We start from the raw sequence: 26,319 nt of genomic DNA, 5'->3' as shown, positions 1-26,319 counted from the left end.
CCACCTTAAAAATATGTATACTAGTTCAGTGATAATGGACGTCATACTAAACTCCAAATTATACATAAGAAACTAAAATTAAAAATCATACAAAACTAAAAAAGGCCACAGGCTCCTGACTTTGGACAGGCGCAAAATTGCGGCGGGGTTAAACATGTTTATGAGAACTAAACCCTCCCGTATTACTCAAGCCAATGTAGAAAAGTAAACGCCTAACAATACGCACATTAAAATTCAGATCAAGAGAAGTCCGAGTCTGGTGTCAGAATAGGAAACAAAAGAAAATAAACAAAATGACAATAATACATAAATAACAGACTACTAGCAGTTAACTGACAAGCCAGCTCCAGACCTCAATTAAACTGATTGAAAGATTATGTCTTCATCATATAAATATCAGGCACAATCCCTCCCGTTTTGGGTTAAATATCATACTATCATAAAATATATGAGAAGAACATAACCCGTGTCATGCAAACAACTGTTTTTTAAATAAATGTGTCTAGTTCCGATGCAAAGACCCTATAAAGTGAATCCATATTAAAACCAAAATATGCAATCTTTAATGAACTGACAACAGTATCGTAACTATATCCCTTCTTAATAAGTCTGTTTAAAGGTTTTGTAAGCCTTTGAGGTGAATACTGACATCTTTGTGCTTTGTAAAGAATATTACCATAAAAGATTGGATGTGAAATGCCTGGGCTTGAAGTCATAAAACTTTGCTCAGTGCTCGGAGCACAAAATTGTGCTTAAAACATGAAATCCAGCTTTATGATTGGTTATATTTGGAGTACGAGTACTAAAAACTAACTCGAAAGTTTTATGACCAAGAGGCCAGAACGAATAAGATGTCTGCATGTTGAGTTATATTTATGAATTAATTCCTTATACCAATGACAAAATTTAGTAAATGTTTTGACCTTGTATATATACATGTAGTTTATCTACTTAGATTTGCGTCATTTAGGTGAGACGACATCAATGTCAAAATCGATTTTCCTTTGAAATATTTCTTTCATATCACTTTACGGTGTCTGGTCGAGTTTTGTATCGAAATATTCACTTTAAAATTCTAAGACATTGAAATGTATTGGATTTCAATACATATATATATATATATATATAACTCGAAAATATAGTTGGCTTTTACAGAAAAGTTATATCCAGGTTTTCCGCTGGCAAAATATGAAATGCGGCGATTAAAAGTCGTCATTTGCGAAAGAATTTGGTGAAAGAAATATATATAACTGTTTGTTTTCATCCATCTTGTTTATTTATTTTTTTGTGGGTTTCTCAGACTTAACTTATCAGACATTACTTGGAATTCACCTATAACTCGTTAAGAATTTGACAGAAAATCAATAATCAGCTGATTGCATTTTATATCTATCGAAACAAAGAACTAATTAATAAAGGTGATGATTGTTAAATATTTTGATAAAATGATATGGTTAAATGGCGTCCGTCACTTGTCACATAAATGATTTATTAACCACTTTGCGACGTGTTCGAAGTAAACATTTGACGTCTCCTCTCTTTCCTTTAATCCAGAAAAGGAAACTGTTGTTATGACAAACATGTTAAAAGCAAGAAAAATATCCGATTAAAAACTTTATCCTTTGACTTTAATATAGATAATTGATTTCCGAGAGTACTTCAAAGTCGTTTGAATGACACGACGTGTTTCAAGCATAGTTTTACGTCTCATTTTTTTCATTTACGATCATGTTCTAGAAAAGAAAATTGTAGTTATGATGAAATATATGCAATTTTGAGAGTAACTTTAAATAAGGAGCCAATGATAAAAGCTTTTGTTTTATTTTAAAAACATCTTCTTTTTCTTTTGATGAAACATTCCCAAAAGAACTGTACATCTTTCAGGTATTATCTGTTCAAAACATGTTCAATATTTTAGTTTTATTCGAGGACTTGTATCTTCTTTATTATTAAATAGAAAAGTTGTTCAAAGCATAATAAATTTTCACACTTTTAAGTTAAAACAAAGTTCTTTTTAATTCATAAAAGACACTATTTATACTCTAACCCCTATCCCCTTCGAATGAAGTCATTTACCCATCATATATTACTATGGATTTCAATTCACAAGGTTCACGATATAAAGATAGCATTAGGTATATCGTTCATGTTTTCAAAGATATTTCCTTTTTTTTTATTGAAAGCGTAATCTTTTGTCAGTTGTGTCGCCTTTTTGGTTAAATGTGCCCTGGAGCTCGATATTTTTGTGATACTTTTATATAACACAGCATCTCAGATTTGATTGGTTGTTAATGATTAATATATCACAGAAAATTGTGTTAGAAGTATAGAAAGTATCATTATAAGATGGTATTGATTCGATAATAATTTATAAATTGATTTGGTAATTTTATCAAATATCATTATAAAGTGTCCTTACGTCACGAAACTGTAACTTTGATGTTTTTCGTGTATTAGTCACGGCAATTCACAGCTACATAGAAACACTTTAAATTCCAATAGATGTCAGTTTTAAAATAATTGCAAAATGAAATATTCTATTAGATGATGTTATTTTCTAGTTCCTTAATTTGTCGTACATTGAATGAAATGCAATGTTGAGGGAGGAGACGTCAGTTATAACAGCCCAACAGAAGCGCTTATCAGTGCCGTTTGAACACCAACAATTAATAAATTTTTAGAGTTTACCCACGGTTACGTGGCCAAAAAGCATCAATATGTTAATCTACAGTCTAAAATGATTAGCAAAAGCTGTATATAGTCATTCTTAAAATATAAAATAAAATACAACAGCTGTCGGTGCCTTGTCGTAAAATAACAATTTATATCATGAATAAAGCATGAGTAAGCATGGCAAAGCTTTAATCATTGCACATTTAGGATAAGACGTTTTTAATACGTTATATTTCAAGCTTATCCAGTGTTTGAACAAAGCCACTATCGTCCTTTTGCATTTGTTTTCTACAATAACTGATGTCCCTTTTTGCACACACTACCAAACCAAACTTAATTTTTACATAAAAATTATATGAAATGTCTCTCTGTGAATTTAAAAATATAGACAAGGATATAATTGACAATTATTCGATGGATTCGTTCTTTACTTTCCCAGTACATATTCCATTGAAAGACGGTTTGCATAGTCGTTGAACGTGTCCTTCAGAAAATAAAAATCGTAACAAAATGTCTGTCGAGCTTGAAAGGAAACCAATGGTTTCATTCAGCATCAGTCACCACAAAATTATTTTCAACGTTTTAAGATACATAAAAGCCTTGCCGTGAGTAATGTAACATTGTAAGAAAGGAGCATAACAATTCCTCGCTCTCTATCATGACTTTCAATATCCGTTGTTTTTACCAACAATTTATGTTACATGTGCTAGGTATCAAAAATTAACGTGTAGCGTGTATACAAACTACGATAATGCAAAAAGCAAAATAACAATAATTCTGAACTCCGAGGGAAATTCACAACGGAAATTCCCTAATCAAATAGCAAAATCAAATGATAAAACACATCAAACGAATAGACAACAACTGGCAAGGCGGTTTACACAAAATAATATCTTTATTTAAACCACAGTAGAAAATCAAAGCGACTTTGTTTTTTGTGGGGAAAACAGAGAAAACATTTTCAATAGAAACGTCCCATGCGTTTTCCATTTTGTGATACTTTAAAAATCTTTAAAGAAAGAAGGGAAAAGGTGATTCATTTACAATTGTGAACAAACTCACAGTTTTGACATGTATTTTTATAATTGTATACTAATGTAATTGTAATTAGTTTAATTGAGCTATTCCGAAAAAGAAAGCATATTTTATTTGTTTAAGATGCATCAATTCAAATAAACTGTGATATAAAACCGCATAACTTGAATAAATATACACGTGATATGAATAAACGTCAATTGCACAGCGGTACAGTGACCGACAAACCTTACAGACAATTAGATAAATATTCTAACATTGAGTATGATACGATATTTTCCCACTAGAGATAGATAAATTTCTTAATTTAAAACACATGGCTCGTGGAGCGTTTTATTCTAATCAGTCAGTATTGGTATACTAGAAGCTGGGTACGTACCTTGTAATATGCACAGTAACTTATCCGGACTGTCCATATACATTAATAGTAGATCCAATTTGGAAAAAAAGAATATTCGGTGAAGACTGTCAATGTGAAGGCCATTAGTCTATTACCATATCAGTTCAGATGCGGAGCAGAAAATGACGAATTTAAACAATTCATCACAAAATTTGACAAAACACTTGATCTAGAAGCAGAGCATCACACAAGACTATCAAGATATATAAAAGAAAATTATATCTAGAATATCTGTGTAAATTTAAGAGATTTCACCAAAAATGGTCAAATATCGTTGATCATGTCAACATTTGACTTTCTAATGAGGGAACTAAACTCCCAGCAAAGCAAAAATGGGTGAGAAAAATATGAATCTTTTTTCAAAATTTGCAAGCATTGAAGTTGACATAGCCATTCCATTCGTCGATGACGCTTTCTATTCATAAAATTGTATTTTTTTATTAGCTGTTCTAAATCCAATAATGTAAATCATACAGGAAAAATCTTTCCTGTTCTTTGTGTACACGTTCAGACAATGCCTTCATCTTTTTATGTGGAATGTTTTGAGCACATTTTATTAGATTGATGTTTTGCGCCATAACTGTATGTGGTTTTGTTTTCTTTTTCCTTCCTTTTTCCTTTTCTTTTATTTCATTGTGTGTTGAACCTGGTTTTGTGGCTAGCCAAACCTTCGCTTTGATGGCAATGTTGAATATTACACTAAAATGACAACATTACATGACAGGATAAATGCAATAGAACCTCATGACATGTTAATAGAAATTAAAGGTATCAGGCTTATAATTTAATACGTCAGACGCGTGTTTCGTCTACATAAGTCTCATGTGTGACGCTCAGGTCAACATAGAAAAGAAAGCCAAACGAAGAAGAAAAGCATTGATGATTCAAAATTCCATAAAATTGTACCAAATACGGAGAAGGTGAAAATCCTTAGTAATAAGAATAATTCATAATTTTATAAACAGTATATTTATAAAAATGACCATATGATTGATATAAATGTCAACACCGAAGTGGTGACTAATCATAGAATAAAACTAACACGTCAAACACCCTACGTCAGCACATGAAAACAGCACAGCCGAACCACTCATTGTGTGATTATTTATCTTAACCCCTACAGTCACATGAATAGAAAATAAAAAAGTTAGAAGTATAACTACAAACAATAAGACATTTAACAATGTCCGATAAGTATACCTAATACAACATTAAAACTAAATACATGAAAGTTGGAGAACAAATACCGAAACTCGTCTTCTAGAAACGCATATTCACACTGAGTAAAACAGTCACAATCGGAAATAAATAATGTTTGGTACTCAAAAGACAAGAAGACGTAATGACAAACCACAATTTTAGAAGAGGTAAAAATGTCCTTTGTTAGTTTAGAAAAAGACATGTTCGTGATGGTGTCCATAACATTTATAGAGTATCATTTTTAATCTTTCCTCCTCATAACTTTATTTTTTCTGAATAGAATAGAATAGAATATGCTGTTTAATGTATTGCTTAAATTAAATAATTTGCCATCAAATATAAATCTTAATGATAAAAACATAATATGCTATTTAAATTAGAATATAATAAATGGATATGATATCCACGAATTGTATATCTTTAATCACAACGAATATGTCGTATAACTTATTGTTCAAACAAAATCATGTTCACAGTATTAAAAAGATACCCCCATGCATTTAAGATAAATTCACAAATGTGGCAGTCCATAAAAACTGAAAAAATACGAAAGTCCCAGCTACTGAGCTGATAATGACCGTTAAAGGAATATTAGACCACCAGCATTCATGTACATCAGGGTCCACCTTCACCCAAAGCTTTTTTTCGATATCCGCTGTATTCATGGTACATGTATAAGGTCTATGTTTTATGGTCGTCACATTGGCTAACATACTAGATCGCCCGATTTTAGATACTAAAGAAAATATCCCAATCCACTTATTATTATACAATGTACCTTGTCAGAAAGAGTTGAAATCGTAGTGTCTTACTTGATCTTAACTGGGAACACTTTCATTATGAAAGCTGTAACTATATTTTGCAAAACCATGAATGTACGAACATGACAAATACATGAAAACTCTTGGCACTTTTAGAATAGAAAGAAAGACAGCAAAAATAATCAAACATCTAACTCCTGTAACTATGCGTTAGAGAGTTTTAATCTTACTTTTATTACTTATGTTTGAAATTATGTACCGAGAATATAAGAGAAGGTATTTTAGTTGTATTCATTCGCAAAATAAAAGATTTGTTTCTTTCATGTACAATTTTTTTGATAGCCAATCAGACAACTGTTCACCTAAATTCAAATAAAGTGGATGTAAGCAATAATTGGCAACAATATGGCCTTCAACAATGAGGAAACCCATTCTGGTAAATCGATGACATTGCTGACTTCAGTTTATAAAAATTTCATGGCGACCTTTTTACGTTTTGTTAACAAAGATGTTTTCTATAGCTAAGTATCATAACAAAGTTTGACATATGCACACATATTTACTGCTGATATTTTCGTTATTTTCATTGTTATTTTAATACAAACAAAGGGGCGAAAGATACAAGAGAAACATTCAAACTCATAAATCGGAAATAAACTGACATGGCTGAAATGAAAAAAAACAAACTCACAAACAACAGTACACAAGAAAAAAACATAGAAAACCGAAGACTAACATTATGAACCCCACCAAAAACTGGAGTGATCTCAGGTGCTCCGGACGGGTAAGACGATCCTGATTTACATGTGGCACCCGTCGTGTTGCTTATGTTATTACAAATCCGGTAAATAGTCTAACTCGGTAGCTCAAATTCATGAAAAGGGAAGGGGATTGTAGTTACGACGTATGAAATATATCCGATATCATCTGTGAAACGGTTATTCAATAACAATATATTAACTCGTGATGGCTGCCGTACAATTTACGAAGGTATGATTTCAACTTCACTTTGGACTCTCGACTTAATAGTTTACTTGTGAGCAGCAGCCCTCTATCGAGAAAATCATGATAGGAAATACAAGCGCTGGAATATCCTATCAATTGGGAGATATTCCATATGCAGGCGCCGCTGGAATGTTGCTATATACAAAACGAATAGATAACAACTGTCATATTCGTAAGATGATACAGGCATTATTTATGTAGAAAATAGTAGAATGAAACTGATTTTATAGCGGTAAACCTCCTACTTGTACGACAGTCGCATCAAATTCCGTTATATTGACAACAATGTGTGAACAAAACTAACAGAAATAATTGTTAAAAATGTCAAAATTAGGGGAAAAACAGTCAACATTATATTATAATCTTAATCACAATAAAAAAAAATATTTTACAAAGAAGCACACATGTTCGACTGACGTAAATAGAATCCGAGGAAGATTTAGTATTAGTGTAATAATAAATTTGTCTTTATCAACAATTGTGGTTTAAAGATTTGTGTCTACTTGTTTAAGAAAGCTAGTACCTGCCTTAAGTTTGTTGGTAGAATGTTTACAGAAAATTGTTGACGCAATACGTTCAACAAGAGTTATATCTCATCTGTGTAAATTGACTAGATAGGTGAAAATAGTATTTGCTGTTCGGGATCTAATAGTCCAGCAGAAATCAAAAACAATAACCAAGTTATAATGCCAACAAATTTATTTTCTAAATATCAATATAATCCTTACATACTGAGAAAAACAACAAGTGTTAATGTTTTATGTATTGCTTTAGACATCAATCAATTAAACATATTAAGTATGAATCATCAAGAAACCTTGCTCTTTAACTTCGTGCTCTATTTGGCCTTTTAAACATTTTTTTATTCAATCGTCACCGATGAGTCTTTTGTAGACGAACCGCGCGTGTGGCGTTAATATATATTTTTTTATCCTGGTATCTATGATGAGTTAACAGCCAACTTACACGTATGATAAAAAAAAATCAGAATGTATACCATGTGCACTTAGGTTAATTAAAGACATATATTACGGACTATACAAACATTGAAAATATCCTTTTCATAAGTACACATACGTAATTCAATCATTGTTTTTTCTTTCGAAACAATATATTTTGTCAAAGAACATTATCAAGTAAACGCAAATATGTTTTGTATATTTGAATAATTATTGGAAATGTATATCAATATCTATTACACTTTGTCAACGACATCTTCGTTCTACGAAGTGAATGTCAGAAACGATTTTCCTATTTCAAGTGGGAAATTGTTCTTTTCTACAATTCTATGGTGTATGCAACAGTTTGGTATCCAAAGCTTTGCTTTTAGATCCAAAAAACTTCATAAGGTTTATATAATGTATAAGATGTTTGTTATCATTTGTTTTGTAAAAAATATTTGCGATATAAGTTTTATAATGACTAATCATTAATTGCTGATTCTGCTTTCCTTATTTATGCATAAAGGCAACATATTATCTCCAAAATCCTATTGAATAAGAAATACGTTTTTGTTGATGTCTGGGTACAAGGATGCTGGCGTTGCATTTAAACATTCTCCTTTTAATGTGCAAACTTGTGTGTTCTTGTCATACTCTGCAGCGGAACATCCAGTCGTCGTGATGCACATGCTCAAGCATTGGATATTACTTTGCGCTATAGATGTTCCTAAATCTGGACCTACATATCCGTACCCAATCTTTCCACATGCATAGGTGGTAACAGTACCTGCAAAATCTAGAATAAAAGTGAATATTGTTTAAACTATTGACAAATGTATGTTAGGTGTCCACAGTTTTAATCTACCATTTTCTACATTTTCTACATAAAGAAATGCCTGCTCCAATCGTACAAAAGACAGTTGTTTTCCAATCGTTTAATAGTTTTGAGCTTTTGATTATGCCATTCGTTTCATCTTTTTAAACACTACTGTTTAAAGTATATTTCATGGCATTGGTTTTCGTTTTTGGCACTTTTTTTTAATTTACAGATTTTCAAATTACTTCGAATTTTCTACCCCAGGAATAGATAACCTCATCTGTATTTGGCAAAATATTTGCAAATTTGGGTCCCCATTGCTCTTCAAATTCCTAATTATTCTGTTTATTTAACTTTTTTATTTGGGCGTCATTTATTAACCTTTGGCAACGAATTATCTGTCTGTTTTAATTGTTTTTAACCTAGTTTATCTGATTAATTTATGTTTTCCTCATTACTTTGTATTTAAATTAGTTATCTGTTATGATTCGGGCGCTAGTAAGTATTCCTGTATTGACGAACTTGAATATGTTTTTTTTAAGAGCATATGAAACTAAACGAATCCAACTACTGTTATATGATGTTGTCTTTTTTTTCTTAAACAGAATACAGATTTTTGTCAACGTTATAACTACGACTAAATTATTTAACAATATCTGTATTCGATTATAGTGACCAAGATGACATTTTCCTAATGTAGTATCAAAGTATGCTCGTTGACATCGAACTAGTTTTGCACTTTGCTGGTTACGATATTATCTTATTACATCGAAGAAAAACTGACAAAGCCATTTCATGAAACAAAACACGACCGAAAGACAAATATCAGTCCATGAAAAACAATATAGAAAACAAACAACTGCTCAAAACTAACATACCGAAACCGGTTGTAATCTCAGATTCTCCGAAAGGGTTAGTACATCCTTTTCTAGATTAGACTACAGTGGTTAGATGATAAACCGTAGACCATTATTAATCTGTCCAAAGCTAGACTAAATTGATCATGTTTTGTTCTATTTGGGATTTTTGTCTGTATACTATATTTCTCAGGATTCTGGTGCTGCTGTTGGTATGTTCTGTTGTAAAAGCCATTTCTGGTCTCAGTGATGTTTACTTTGTACTTGTTTTTGGCATTCGAACTGTTGTAGCTGGGCGTCACTAGTAAGTCTTGTGTGGACGAAACGCACTTCTGGCGTATTAAATTTTAAACCTGGTGCCTTTTGTTAGTTATTATTCGTGTGTTTCTTTGTCCAATATTTTCTCCTATTTATTTGTATTGTAGTCCTGTAATGTTGTGTTGTCAGTTTAATGTTATATTTAACATGGCCATTAAAGCGGGAGGTCTGGCATGCCACAAAACCATGTTCAACCCACCATGTTTTTCTTTAAAAAAAATGTCCTGAACCAAGTCAGGAATATGGTTATTGTTATATCATAGTTCGTTTCTGTGTGTGTTACATTTTAACGTGTTTCTTTTGTGTCGTTTGTTACCTCTTATACTTGAGTGTAAATTCACATTATTATAGGACGTATCACGGTACTGTTCTATCCCAAATTCATGTATTTAGTTTTGATGTTATATTTGTCTTTCACATCGGTTTTGTCTAATGCTTAGTTCGTTTCTGTGTGTGTTACATTTTAATGCTGTGTCGTCGTTCCCCTCTTATATTTCCCTCGGTTTTGGTTTGTGACCCGGATTTGTTTTTTTCTATCGATTTATGAGTTTTTAAAATCGGTATACTGCTGTTGTCTTTATTCATAAAAACGACTACGACTTACCATGTGTGTCCAGCACTTTGTATATTTTTGTAATACATGAATGAAAATAACATTTTATAATTTTCGTGCATCCAAATCGCTTTTCTGCATTTACCTTCATCATACATGTCATAGTGTTATGATATTGTAATTATTATGTTTATTTATGTTGGCCTAATTTGTGTTGTATGGCCTGATAGTTGTTTACCAAATAATCTTATAACTGTGCAGTTTATGAATCACTGGAACAATCACAGAATGATTGGAACTTTCTAGAATGATCCTGATTAAAGATGCGTAATTTAAACTTCTACGTTATTCCAGAAACTTCCGTTGTAACTTTCCAGGATTTTCCACAATGTTCCATTATAGAGTGTTCTAGAATTTTCCATGACAACACTATATATACAGACACTAAAGTTAAACTCTCATAATTAAACTTGGACATAGACATTGATAGACATTAGTATTCACAGCATTTGGATTGACACTTTTATTCTACAAACAACATCATACTGGATTGTGACATTAGTAGTGAACGTAATATTCAAATTGGATTCCGAAAGATTTCCGGATACAGATAAAGATAACAGATTGGACTCATATTTTGACAGTTAAGTTAACAGTAATATTTGTGTAATACCTTTTGTAAACATTTGTATAATAAATCTTGTTAATTTTTATAATTGATTTGTGTCTTTTGTTGGCTACAATTTAAAGGCGATTTCTGGCCGTAACAGAAATTGGGGGCTCGTCCGGGAGATCTTAAAAATATTTTATTCAAAATTTGTTTAATATTTTTATTATAACTAGCCAACAAAATTCTACAAAATGGCATTTGATGCTGGTAAATTTTTGAAAACGCCAGACCTGGAGAGTTTTGATAATTTAAAGAAAGAGGAATTAGTGTTGCTAGCTAAACAACTGAAATTAGTTTTTAAAGTATCTATGAGAAAACAAATTATAAAAAATTTGGTTATAGACAAACTAGTTGACGCAGAAATTTTAGGTGAAGAGGCTCTTGAACTTAAGGTCGAAAATGTTGACGCCTTTAAATTAAAACAGCTTGAATTAGAACATGAACTTAGATTAAAAGAACTGGAAATGAAGGAAAGATTGGAAATGGATAAACAAGAAAAAGAAAAAGAAGATGAATTCAAATTAAAACAAGATGAACTTAAATTAAAACAGGCAGAACTTGAAATGAGGGAAAGGCTAGAGATGTAAAAACTGAAAATTGAAATGGTCAAAGAAGAAAGCAACACTAAAGTCCAGTCAAAATCAGATTATTTTGATGCAGCAAAAAATATACGTTTGGTTCCAAAATTTTGTGAAAAAACAGTCGATAAATATTTTCCACAGTTTGAGAAAATTGCTAATAATTTGAAATGGCCAATGCCGTATTGGACTACCATGCTGCAAAGTGTTTTTGAGGGTAAGGCCGCTGAAATATACGCTGCACTTCCATCAGAAAAAAGTTCTAATTATGACACGGTGAAACAGGAAGTTTTGAAAGCCTATGAGCTAGTACCAGAAGCATATAGACAGAAATTTAGATCTTATAAAAAGTTTGATTCGCAAACCTATGTGGAATTTGCTCGGGAAAAAGAAGATCTATTTGATAAATGGCTTACTTCAAAGAAAACAGATAACAATTTTGATAACCTAAGACAATTGATGTTATTAGAAGAGTTCAAACAATGTGTTCATTCAGAATTAAAAACACATTTAGACGACAAAACTATTGAGTCAATACATGATGCAGCTGTTATATCAGATAATTATACTCTTTCACATAAAAGAAGTTTCAAGGGTCAAAATGTTAATACTTCCAGTGGAAATTACAAAAATCAAAGCACTGAGCGTACTGATAGTAAGCCTGTTGCACAGAATAAGAGTCAGTCCAGTTATAATATGTCTAGTCCAAAATTTGATATTTTTGAGAAGAAGTCACTGATTTGTGCTTATTGTAAGAAGAATGGTCACCTGATGGCTGATTGTTTTAGACTTCAGAAGAAGAATGAACGAGATAATAAGCCAAAATCCAGTGCTTGTACGACACCTTATATTACCAGTACGTTGGAATGTCCTGCGAGTCAGGCTTTTAAGTCCAGTTTTTGTGATTACATGGAGGAATATAAACCCTTTATGTCTGATGGGTTTATTTCTATTGTTGATGATACCACTCTTCAGCCTATTAAGATTTTACGGGACACGGGAGCTTCTCAGTCTTTATTGTTAGAAGGTGTGTTGCCTTTGTCCGAGAAGACTTCTGTTGGTGCCTCCGTTTTGTTACAAGGTGTAGAGTTAGGTTGTATAGATGTTCCTCTCCATCGAATTTATCTGAAGTCAGATTTGATAACTGGACCAGTTGTTGTGGGTGTTCGTCCTAATCTCCCTGTTGAGGGTGTTCCATTATTGCTAGGAAATAATCTAGCTAGGAACAAAGTGGTTGCTGAACCAATTGTTACCAGTGAACCGGTGGTGGATTTTAAATCACCTGAAGATGATGCTGAATTGTATCCAGCTTTTGTTGTTACTAGGGCGATGGCTAGAAAACAACAAAATGAGATTTTGCAAGAAGACAAGTTTGATTACATGGACCTTTCTGACACTTTTATAGCTGACATTGAAGGTCCTGGTAGCTCAGAAAAGGCCATTACAAAACCACCTAGTGTTAACAAGAATGTTATTATGCCATGGCCAGACGTTACCAGCCATTCATTAGGCCGAAAGAATTTATTTGAAGAACAACATAAAGACCCTGAGGTTCTTCAGCTCAGCCAGAGAGCTCAACCACAGGAGGAAGCAGACAAAGTGGCCGAATGCTATTACCATCAGGACGGCATTTTAATGAGGAAGTGGAGGCCTCCTGATGCTACCCCAGAGGAGGAATGGAGAGTGGTGTACCAAGTGGTGGTGCCTAAAGTTTATAGGCAAGAAATTATTGGTCTTGCCCATGACACCCCCTTGGCTGGACACTTAGGTATAAGGAAGACTTGCCTAAAAATTTTGCAACATTTCTACTGGCCCAGACTTAGAAACGATGTTGCAGAATACTGCAAAGCATGCCATATATGCCAGGTTGTTGGTAAGCCTAACCAGAAAATACCACCAGCACCTCTTCTGCCTATTCCAGCCTTTGACGAACCTTTCAGCAGAGTTCTAATTGACTGCGTTGGACCTTTACCAAAGACCAAGACTGGAAATGCGTATTTATTGACGATCATGTGTACATCTACCCGCTTTCCTGAAGCTATTCCGCTCAGAAATATCAAGACACCTACTATCGTCAAAGCTTTGATCAAATTTTTCACATTAGTAGGACTTCCTAAGTCTATACAGTCCGACCAGGGATCAAATTTCATGTCGGGTTTATTTCAGCAAGTCGTATACCAGTTAGGGATTGCTCAGTACAGATCAAGTGCTTATCATCCAGAATCTCAAGGTGCCTTAGAACGTTTTCATCAAACATTGAAGAACATGATTAGAACTTTTTGTCTTCAATTTGACAGAGACTGGGATGATGGAGTTCACTTTCTACTTTTTGCGGTTCGAGAGGCTGTTCAAGAATCCCTTGGATTTAGTCCCTTTGAGTTGGTATTTGGTCATACTGTAAGGGGACCGTTAAAATTGATTAAGGAAAAGTGGCTTACTGAACATACTGACTTGAATCTTTTAGACTATGTATCTAGATTTAAAGAAAAATTGTTTACTGCTTGTCAAATTGCTCAGAAAAACTTAAAAAATGTACAGAACAAGATGAAAATATGGTATGATAAAGATGCCAGGGACAGAATTTTTGAGCCTGGTGATAAGGTACTTGTATTTCTGCCAGTCCCTGGACATCCTTTGCAGGCTAAATATTGTGGTCCTTATACAATAGAGAGTAAAATTAATGATTTGAATTATATTGTAAAAACTCCAGGTCGGCGCAAACAAAATAGAGTGTGTCATATTAATATGTTAAAACCATATTTTGAGCGTACTAATGTATGTGATAGTAAACCAGTTGCCACTTTAGGCATGGTTCAATTTGAGAACAATCATGACAAATCAAATGTAATTGAACAACCTTTTAGTTCTAAATCTATGGAAGAGACAGTTAGATTGAAAAATTCAGAAATTTTGTCAAATTTAGACTCAAAAGTTGCACATCTGTCTTTTGATCGTAGAGAAGAAATAAAAACTTTGGTATTTTCTTTTAAAAATCTTTTTCCAGATGTGCCAAACAAAACCACTTCTGTTTGTCATGATGTTGATGTAGGAGATGCTTCTCCAATTAAGCAACATCCTTACCGGCTCAATCCACTCAAACTTGAAGTTATGAGAAAAGAAATTAAATATATGCTTGACAATGATATTATTGAGCCGAGTAACAGTGAATGGAGCTCTCCTTGTCTCCTTGTGCCAAAACCAGATAAAACCTATCGTTTCGTGACTGATTTCAGAAAAGTAAATTCAGTCTCAAAATCTGATTCCTATCCGATTCCAAGGATAGACGATTGTATTGACAATATTGGTCAAGCCAAATTTGTGAGTAAATTTGATTTATTGAAAGGTTATTGGCAAGTTCCATTGACACAGAGAGCTCGTGAAATATCAGCTTTTGTTACACCAGATGGCTTATTTCAATATACTGTAATGCCGTTTGGCATGAAAAGTGCACCAGCTACATTTCAAAGAATAATCAATAATGTTATAAAAGATTTAGACTGTTGTTATGCTTATATTGATGATCTTATTGTATGTAGTGATAGCTGGGAACAGCATTTAAAACATTTGTATGATACTTTTGATAGATTGTCAAAATCAAATTTGACTGTTAATCTTGGTAAAAGTGAATTTTGTCAGGCCACTGTTGATTATTTAGGGCATACAGTTGGCCAAGGTCAAGTAAAACCTATTATGGCTAAAGTGGGAGCTATTTCCAAATTTCCACCTCCTACAAATAGAAAACAACTTATGAGATATTTAGGCATGACTGGATTTTACAGAAAATTTTGTTCAAATTTTGCTACTGTTGTTCAACCATTGACTCATCTTTTACGGAAAGATTCTAAATTTATCTGGAGTGAAAATTGTCAAAAAGCTTTTGAAATTAGCAAATCACTTTTAATTAATAGTCCAATTCTGATTACTCTGACTTTGAAAAACAATTTAAACTTGCCGTTGATGCAAGCGATGTAGGAATAGGAGCTGTTTTATATCAAGAGACAGATGATAATGTTGAAAAACCTATATCATATTTTTCTAAGAAATTAGATAAACATCAGAAAAATTATTCAACTATTGAAAAAGAGTGTTTTGCAATGTTGTCAGCACTTCAACATTTTGATGTATATTTGAATCCCACTGTATATCCTATTCTTGTTTATACTGATCATAATCCTCTCACCTTCATGCATAAAATGAGAAACAAGAATCAGAGGTTGACTAGGTGGAGTTTATTGTTACAGGAATATGATGTAATTGTAAAACATATTAAGGGTAAAGATGATGTAATAGCTGATGCTTTATCTAGAGCTTATTAAATCACTTTGTATATATCATGTATTTTTGTTCATATTGTTCATGATAAGTTTTTGTTACACTAAAACTTCTTTTAAGGGGGGAGGTGTTATGATATTGTAATTATTATGTTTATTTATGTTGGCCTAATTTGTGTTGTATGGCCTGATAGTTGTTTACCAAATAATCTTATAACTGTGCAGTTTATGAATCACTGGAACAATCACAGAATGATTGGAACTTTTTAGAATGATCCTGATAAAAGATGCGTAATTTAAACTTCTACGTTATTCCAGAAACTTCCGTTGTAACTTTCCAGGATTTTCCACAATGTTCCATTATAGAGTGTTCTAGAATTTTCCATGACAACACTATATATACAGACACTAAAGTTAAACTCTCATAATTAAACTTGGACATAGACATTGATAGACATTAGTATTCACAGCATTTGGATTGACACTTTTATTCTACAAACAACATCATACTGGATTGTGACATTAGTAGTGAACGTAATATTCAAATTAGATTCCGAAAGATTTCCGGATACAGATAAAGATAACAGATTGGACTCATATTTTGACAGTTAAGTTCACAGTAATATTTGTGTAATACCTTTTGTAAACATTTGTATAATAAATCTTGTTAATTTTTATAATTGATTTGTGTCTTTTGTTGGCTACAATTTAAAGGCGATTTCTGGCCGTAACAATAGTAAAAAAGTTTTTGATCAATTTTGAAAAGGTTTGAAAATTGTAGAATTGTATGAACTCGTGTAACCTACCCCGGACTATTTATTTCGACTTGTCATTTGAAATAGTCCTTCAAGGTGGTAACTAACAATAGATTCCACCTACTCATTAATATAAGTCAATTATTATACCTGATTCGTCGACTCTATATTTTGGATTTCCATACACTTCCACTTCGCAAATGACTAAGCGATACTCATCACGGCGTTTAATCCTGACATATCTTCCAGTAGTGTTAAGAGGGCAAGTTACTGTAATTCTCTGACTTGATGTTTCCTGGAAGTGACAATTTATTTTATCTCCTTCCTCTAAATTGTTCCAATGACTACATGTACATGTTGTCGCAATAATTTCAACATCAAAGTTAGCGAGATCGTCAGCTGAGAATAGAATACAAATAAAGATTGAGTCTGTTAAAATAGAAATGCTCGATATAATTGCCACAACACTAGCCAATTATTCGCCCAGAAAGATATGTGCTTGGGTCATACTGATCAATTACCTGTTTTTGTAAAGTTTAACCAATATATGAGTTTGGTTTTACCTTAGATGGTTTTTCTTTTGTTTTTTCAGTTATTTATCGTTCGCTAAGGTTTTAGAACTTAAAATATTTTCATCGATACTCTGGTTTCCTCAATAAATAAAAACTGAAAGCCACAAAATAGTGTTGAAAGTGGGGGTTAAAACCAATATATCAATCTATAACATATTAAACTCGTATGTTGGCTTTGAGTGTATTTACAGCGTAATACAGACATACATGTGTACACATTCAATATTATGAAATGTGATTAATTAGTATGATAAAGTAATCAATAAAACAAATTATCGGTAATTCGTATATTTTCCCTTTAATTTTACTGCCTAATATTTTCGAGTATCAACGTACTGGCTGTATCACTGAAAATATTAGGCAATACATTGTGCGACGTTATAATTACCGATAAACAGAATAATAGGTAGTTTCGATTTGATACTGACTATATCATGTGGAATATCTCAACTCGCCTTAACGGGCTCGTCTAGATATTCCACATGATATAATCAGTATCAAAAACGAAACTACCTATTATTCTATATATAACACTCACTGCAACAATCTGTACGTCCAAAAATTTCTACGGCATTAATATCATACACATTCTGAAGGTCGACTGCCCACCAGGACCTCTGATTAGCTACACTGTCTGAATGCGCGCAGATAAAACCATGAGCCGTACTATCTAACTTGTCTCCATCAACGGCATATGAAGAGTTACAACATGCATAATGATATCCTTCATGAATTTTGGGGTCATATATAGAGGAAAGCTTTGTAGGTTTCTTTAATGCAATATTGGCATCTGCAGATTCTGAAGCTAAAACAAAAAAGACACAAACATATTATACGTATACACAATTATAGACTAAATGATACAAAAAATACACACATTAACTAAAAGTATTTCATATTATTTGGTCTTCGAAATACCAGTTGCACAATAGTCCATTTGCCAATTACCGATTTGATTCTGTTATTACACGCTTTTTCAATAAATTACTTCCCTTTGTCAATCTTAGACTGGTTCTATACCGAACAATATTGGCTTTTGCCAATGCAAAGTATGATGAATTGAAAATGATGTATCGCGGTTTAACTAATTTTTCATGAAAAATAATTTCTGAGGCCGTAAGTATTTAGCTTAACAACAAAAAAATGTAATTAAAAGATTTCGAAACCTTATAGTTTACTCACATTACGCACAGGTAAATTTGCTCTTTCTTCTAGCTCTGCATTGTTAATAAAAAAAATTAATGTCACTCCTAAGGGAGACAACTAAAAAAAAGGTCTCTAATTACAGGGTCAATTACGGAAATTGGCAAATGGACTATTGTCATACATCTAAGAGATTTAGCTGTTAAATCTACCATTTCTAACATAAGGAAATGTGTGTACCCAGTCAATAATATGAAAATTGTTTTCCAATCGGTTGATGTGTTTGGCCTTCTAATTTCCTGTTTGATTTTTGAGTTTTTCTTTGAGTTCAGTATTTTTATGTCACCCGATCGACAATGTCGGGTGACATATTGCTTTTCCTCCGTTTCGTTTTTATTATTATTATGTCACCCGATCGACAATGTCGGGTGACATATTGCTTTTCCTCTGTTTCTTTTTCCCTATTATTATTATTATGTCACCCGATCGACAATGTCGGGTGACATATTGCTTTTCCTCTGTTTCTTTTTCCCTATTCTTATTATTATTTTTCTTCCACCTACTTTTGTCCGGCAGTTTTCTCAGAGCCAATGGAACCAACCTTAATGATAGTTCACTATAACAAGGACCACTGACTTTAGAGTTGCAGTGCAACTTTGGAACTATAAAATGGCTGCCGTTACCATGGAAACAGCAAAAATGTGAAAAAAAAATCAAAATTGCAAATCCATTCAATCTTTCATTATAAGACCCAACTTGATGAAACTTTATGGGAATGTTGCCTGGCATGCCAAGATGTGTTGACCATATTTATCAATTCCAAAATGGCTGCCATTACCATGGAAACTGGATACACATTTATCATTAGACCCTATAGGAAATTCTAAAAAGTAGCATTTACTCACTTATAATGGTAGGTCAAATCCGTTGAAACTTTTATGGTATGTTCCCTCCCATTAACCAATGTGGCATCTGTGATTAAAAATTTTGGAATAGTCTCTGTTACCATGGAAATCAGCAAAAATGTTGAAAATTTCAAAAATTTCAAAATGCTCCAAAATTGATGAAACTTTATAGGATTGTTGACTGTCAAGTCTGCATGAGACTTTTGAAGTTGGAATTTCCAAAATGGCCACCGTTGCCATGGAAACTGCAAACATGTCAAATATTTTCCAAATGCTCCAAACTTAATGAAATTTGATATTATTGTTAACTGGCAAGTGAAGATGAGACTTTTGACTTTGAAATTTTCAAAAATGGCTGCCATTGCCATGGAAACAGCAGAAATGTGAAACTTTTTAAAACGCTCTCTATCTAAAAGTTTTTGAAATGGCTGCCGCTTAGTGGCAATGGGGGGAAGGGTGACATCCGCTATTGCTTGCAATAGCAATTCTAGTTATTATTATTCTTCCACCTAATTTTGTCCCTCAGTTTTTTGGAGCCAATGGAACCAATGTTAATGATAGTTAACTACAATGAGGAACACAAAATTTCGGGTTGCAGTAGGTCTTAAGAACATAAAAAATGGCTCCCGTTACCATGGAAACGGAAAAAATGTGAAAAAATCCAGTTTTTGGTTTTGGTGAATTTTTTGGATATGCTTAAACTCAGAATCATTATATTTTGATACAATGTAGGTGCCGGCCATATACTGGTTTTGGATGATTTTGGCAATCATTGGAACTACTATGTTGTCATGGAAACTACACTAAAAATTTCAAAAATATCAAAATGCTCCAAATTTTTTGAAACTTCACAGTAACGATGAGCAACAATAGTAGATACGGAATTTGGCGTTGGAATTTCCAAAATGTCTGCCGTTACCATGGAAACAATTCAAAACAGGTCAAAATGCTCCAAAAACTTCAGGGTTTGGTGAATAATTTTGGTATGCCTTAATTTAGAATCATCTAATTTTCATACAATATAGTTTTCAAATATATACAGGTTTTGAATGATTTTGACAATCATTGGAACTACAATGTTACCATGGATACAGCAGTTAAAATATCAAAAAATTCAAAATGCTTTAAACTTAATGAAACTTCACAAAAATGTTGACTGTCATGTGTTGAAGCAGAATTTGAAGTTGGAATTTCCAAAATGGCTGCCGTTGCCATGGAAACATAAAAAAAAATCAAAATTTTCAAAATGCTTCAAATGTTCTGAAAATTTGTAGAAAGATGAATTACCATGCATATATGTAAAATCACTGTTTAAAATTGTTGAAATGGCTGCCACTTAGTGGTAATGGGGGGAAGGGTGACATCCGCTATTGCCTGCAATGGCAAATCTAGTTGTTATTCTACTTTTGAATACTTCAGACTGGCTTTCCGTCTACATATAACTCAACAGTGACAACCAAATCGAAATATAAGAGATACAATCAAATACATTTAATTTGTACATGTATCAAAAATGGATTTAAGGCTATGTAACAGTTATCAAAGAGATATACTAAAATAATAATGCACATTCTCATAATCAAAACTACCGTCTATAAGTATAAATAAAGGCAACAGTAGTATAGTAACCGCTGTTTGAAACTCATAAACCGATAGAAAAAAATAAATCCGGGTTACAAACTAAAACTCAGGGAAACGCATAAAATATAAGAGGAGAATAACGACACAGCAGAAACACAACATTAAAATGTAACACACACAGAAACGAACTAAGCATTAGACAAAATCCATAAAGTTGTCTGTGAATTTTAAAACGGTGGAAATATAGGATGACAATCAATCATTTAAATCAGAACTGAAAGATCTGTGTACTGGTAATTTGATATTATAAGTACTACTTGTAACAAGACTAAGAACATTAAGGTATGATACATTAAAAATTGAACCAGTTTTAAAACTAGAGGCTCTAAAGAGCCTGTGTCGCTCACCTTGGTCAACAACTTAAAACTACCAATTCAGGGGCAGCAACCCAACAACGGGTTGCCCAATTCATCGGAAAATTTCAGGACAGATAGATCTTGACCTGATAAACAATTTTACCCTGTCAGATTTGCTCTAAATGCTTTGGTTTTTGAGTTATAAGGCCAAAAACTGCATTTTACCCCTATGTTCTATTTTTAGCCATGGCGGCCATCTTGCTTATTTGGCCGGGTCACCGGACACAGTTTTTAAATTAGATACCCCAATGATGATTGTGGCCAAGTTTGGTTTAATTTGGCCCAGTAGTTTCAGAGGAGAAGATTTTTGTAAAAGTTAACAACGACGACGGACGTCGGACGCAAAGTGATGGGAAAAGCTCACTTGGCCCTTCGGGCCAGGTGAGCTAAAAAGGAAATATCATCTTTGAAAACACGAACGATATGCCTAATGCAATTCATGTGTCATGATCCTGGTGAATTGAAATCCATAGTAACCTAAGATATATAACAGCCTTGTCGTGAGAAATGTAACAGTGTAAGAAAAGAACATTACAATTCCTCGTTCTATACCATGATCCGTTGTTGTACCAACAATTTATGTTACATGTGTTAGGTATTAACATGTCATTGAGTAACGTGTATACAAATTAAGATAATGCAAAAAGTAAATTACAATAATGCTCCGAGGAAAACTCAAAATGGAAATTCCCTAATCAAATAGCAAAATGAAACGATAAAATACATCAAACGAATAGACAACTGTCAAGGCGGTTTACACAAAGCTATATCTTTATTTAGATCATAGTAGAAAATAAAAGCAAATCAGAGAAAACATCTTCAATAATAACGTCCCATGCGTTTTCCATTGTGTAGTTCTTTTGCAAATCTTTATAGAAAGAAGGGCAAATGTGATGCATTCACAATTGTGAACAAACTCGCAGTTAATACTTATGTAATTGTAATGAGTTTAATTGAGCTATTTCTAAATAGAAAGCATCTCTTATTTGTTTTAAACTTCAAACCTTGAAACTACAGAAAGCATTGCATCAATTCAATAAAAAAATCTGTGATATAAAACCGCATAATTTTAATACACATACACGCGATATGAATAAACGTCAATTGCACAGCGATACAGTGACCGACAAACTTTAAAGACAATTAGATAAATATTCTATCATAACATCTAGTTTGATACGCTATTTTTCCACTAGAGATAGATATATTTCTTGATTTAAAACACATGGCTCATGGAGCATTTTATTCTAATCAAGTCAGTATCGATATACTAGAAGCTGAGAAAGTACATTGTAATATGCACAGTAACTTATCCGGACTTTTATTGTACATTAATTGTATTTCCAATTAAGAAAATGAGAATATTCGGTGCATCCTGTCAATTTGAAGGCCTTTATACCTTTATCAGTTCGGATGCAGAGCAGAAAATGACGAATTTAAACAATTCATCACAAAAATTGACAAAACACTTGATCAAGAAGTAGATCACCACACACGATATTATAAAAGAAAACTGTATCTAGATTATCTGTGTAAGTTTAAGAGATTTCAACAAAATTTGTCAAATATCGTTGATCATGTTAACGTTTGGCTTTCTGATGACGAAACTAATCTCCCAGCAAAGCAAAAATGGGTGAGAAAAATATGAATCTTTTTTTAAAAATTTGCAAACATTGAAGTTGACATAATCATTCCATTCGTCAATGACGCTTTCTATCTCTGAAATTGTATTTTTTTAAATTGTTTTAAAGCTAATAATGTAAATCATACAGGGGAAACTTTTCCTGTTCTTTTTGTGCACGTTCAGACAATGCCTTTATCTTTTCATGCGGAATGTTAAAGCACATTTTATTAGATTGATGTGTTGCGCATAAATTGTGTGTGGTTTTGTTTTCTTTTTCCTTCTTTTCTTTGTTTTCTTCTTTAATGGGAGGTATGATGTCTGGTTAGAAGTTCTTGTCTAACCTTTACTTATTTTATAAGTGTAATGACATGAAAAATAAGAATCAATGTTTAGTGTTAGAATATTATTTTATTCCTTTCACGGACTTGGCCATACTTTTGGGACCTTTTGGATTATAGCTCTTCATCTTTTAAATAAGCTTTGGATTTTAAATATTTTGGCCACGAGCATCACTGAAAAGACATGTATTGTCGAAATGCGCATCTGGTGCAAGATAATTGGTACCGTTAATTTTATTACTACCACTGGGTCGATGCCTCTGCTGGTGGACTATTAGTCCCCGAGGGTATCATCAGCCCAGTAGCCAGTACTTCGGTACTGGCATAAAAATACGGATTGTTTGTGTTATTAAAATTTGCTGTTACAAAATGATAGAAATTATTATAAATTAATGAATGTATCTCCCTCATGCAAAGCTCTGATTCCTTTCGTGGATTTGGCTATACTTTTTAAACCTTTTGGATTATAGCTCTTCATCTTTTATATAATCTTTGGATTTCAAATAGTTTGGCCACAAGCATCACTGAAGAGACATGTATTGTCGAAATACGCATCTGGTGCAAGAAAATTTTAATGTATCATGATAATAAAGGCACCAATATTATACCACTGGTCGAAAGTCATAAATAGATGGAGAGAAATCAAATCTGTGTAGCAAACTTAAGTTGAGGGAAACACATCAAATATAAGAGAAAAACAACGAAACATTAGAAACACTAAAGTGCAACAAAAATCCCAACGGCAAAGCATTGTGGGTTCAAACCTGGTTTTGTGGCTAGCCAAACCTCCCGCTTTGATGGCAATGTTGAATTTAAAAAGAAAGTGACAACATAACATGACCGGATAAATGCAATAGAACGTCACGACATGTTAATAGACCTTAAAGGTACCATACTTATAATTTAATATGCCAGACGCATGTTTCGTTTACATAAGTCTCATCTGTGACGCTCAGGTCAAAATTGACAAGAAAGCCAAACAAAAAAGAAAAGCATTGATCACCCAAAATTCCATAAAATCGTATCAAATACGGCTAGGATGATCTGCCTAGGACAAGAAAATCCTTAGTAATTAGAACAATTCATACTTTTGCAAACAGTAAATTCATAAAAATGACCATATTATAATTGATATTCATGTCAACACCGAAGTGGTGAATGATCACAGAATAAAAACTAACACGTAAAACACCCTACGTCAGCACATGAAAACAACACAGCCGAACCACTCCTTGTATGTCACCCGACTAGCTCGACACACAAAGGTGACGTCACAGGTTAATTTCTAATTTCTATAAAAAAATCCCCAAAAATAAGATATAGTTCAATATAAGGTTTGATATAATGATATTTAATGTATTTAATAACAATAAAAGTTACAATACTATAAATAAAGATTTGTGTTAGTAATTAGAAAGTTAATTGTCTTATCTAGCGATGTCGGTATTTCTTCTTAATCAAACTGTAAACCAAATATATCATGTTTAGTTGCCACAAACTAAAATCTTATAAATGAACTGAGTGATTATTCCTCTTAACCCTCACACACGAATAGAAATAAAAAAATTAGAACTACAAACAATAAGACATTTATATCCGATCAGTATAACTAATACAACATTAAAACTACATACATGAAAGTTGGAGAACAAATTCCGAAACACTTCTTATAGCAACACGTGTTCACACTGAGTAATACAGTCAAAATCGGGAATAGGTAATGTTTGGTACTCAAAAGACAAGACGACGTAATTGCAAACCACAACCTTAGAAGTGGTAAAAACGTCCTTTGTTAATTTTAGAAAAAGACACATTCGTGATGGTGTCTATAACATTTGTAGAGTGTCAGTTTTAATCTTTCCTCCTCATAACTTTTTTGGAGCAGTTTCTGAATAGAATAGAAAAGAATATGCTGTTTAATGTATTGCTTTGATTAAATAATTTGCCATTAAATATATAGATATAACGATAAAAGGATATGCTATTTTAAATATTATATAATAAAAGGATATGATATCCACGAATTGTTTCTCTTTAAACACAATGTATGTGTCATATAACTTATTCTTCAAACAAAATCATGTTCATAAATGCGGTGTGTCTAACACAGTATTAAAAAGATAGCCCCATTTATAGTCCAGCAGATAGATGAATAATTGTGCACTTTGTGTTAAAAGCATAAAATTTGATAGAAACATAGTTTGGACCATTCTAAACAAAATTAGATATGGAGGCAAGGTTGATTTGATCCACTTCCGGTTTTATCATCAAAATGGCGGACATGCATTTGATAACTGATAAATGGTTACCCAGCAGATAGGTGAACAATTGTGCACTATGTTTTAAAAGAATATTTGGTAGAAACATAGTTTGGACCATTCTTAACAAAATTAGATATGGAGGCAAGCTTGATTTTATCCACTTCCGGTTTTATCATCAAAATGGCGGACATGCATTTGATAACTGATTAATGGTTATTCAAATCTCACAGCTGGTGGCCAAAGTTTGCTGTGTAGACTATAATATTATTGTGTATTCATGGTTTGAAATAATGTATCATTTCTTTGAAACCCTCGGGGTATTTTATTCAGAAATTTGTCACTTCCGGTAAAAAATATCACAAGTAAACGTAATTTAGAGACAAAATACATAAGTTTGATAAAAAAAAGCAATGTTGTCCAAAAAAGGTTAAATATCATTGACCTCTGATATTGTTCGATCAAACATCAGCATAACGAATCGTTCGATTAATTGCGTAATAGTGGTGTCGACATTCAGAGTACTCACCTGGGTTGCGTCCAGTATCGTAGCGGCTACAAAGGGCTACGTAGATGTATGACTATTGAACGTGTAGCTATCCTAGCTGCAAAATAGATATAGATAGCAGCTAGACTAGCTACTCGTTC

General features: G+C 32.8%; 1 protein-coding gene across 1 annotated transcript; it reads right to left on the bottom strand.

Moving 5' to 3' along the window:
- Positions 1–17,927: 17,927 nt before the first annotated feature.
- LOC139526723 (fucolectin-like) lies at positions 17,928–18,764 on the bottom strand. The gene is made up of 2 exons (XM_071321887.1): positions 18,734–18,764; positions 17,928–18,211 (listed from the first exon to the last, which is right to left on the bottom strand). The coding sequence occupies exons 1-2, from the start codon at positions 18,762–18,764 to the stop codon at positions 17,928–17,930; spliced, it is 315 nt and encodes a 104-aa protein (XP_071177988.1).
- Between the last annotated feature and the right edge of the window lie 7,555 nt (positions 18,765–26,319).

The sequence above is a fragment of the Mytilus edulis genome, chromosome 6, assembly GCF_963676685.1.
Source record: "Mytilus edulis chromosome 6, xbMytEdul2.2, whole genome shotgun sequence".
In the NCBI taxonomy this organism is placed as follows: domain Eukaryota; kingdom Metazoa; phylum Mollusca; class Bivalvia; order Mytilida; family Mytilidae; genus Mytilus; species Mytilus edulis.
Note: the sequence above shows the minus strand (reverse complement) of the source record. Positions and strands in the feature narration are given on the sequence as shown.

Excerpts from the sequence above, each read along its gene's own strand:
- LOC139526723 (XM_071321887.1), bottom strand. The coding sequence starts at position 18,764 with ATGGTAGATTTAACAGCTAAATCTCTTAGAT. Across the intron at positions 18,212-18,733 it reads AACAGCTAAATCTCTTAGAT|CTTCAGAATCTGCAGATGCC; the intron begins GTATGACAATAG and ends TTTTTGTTTTAG.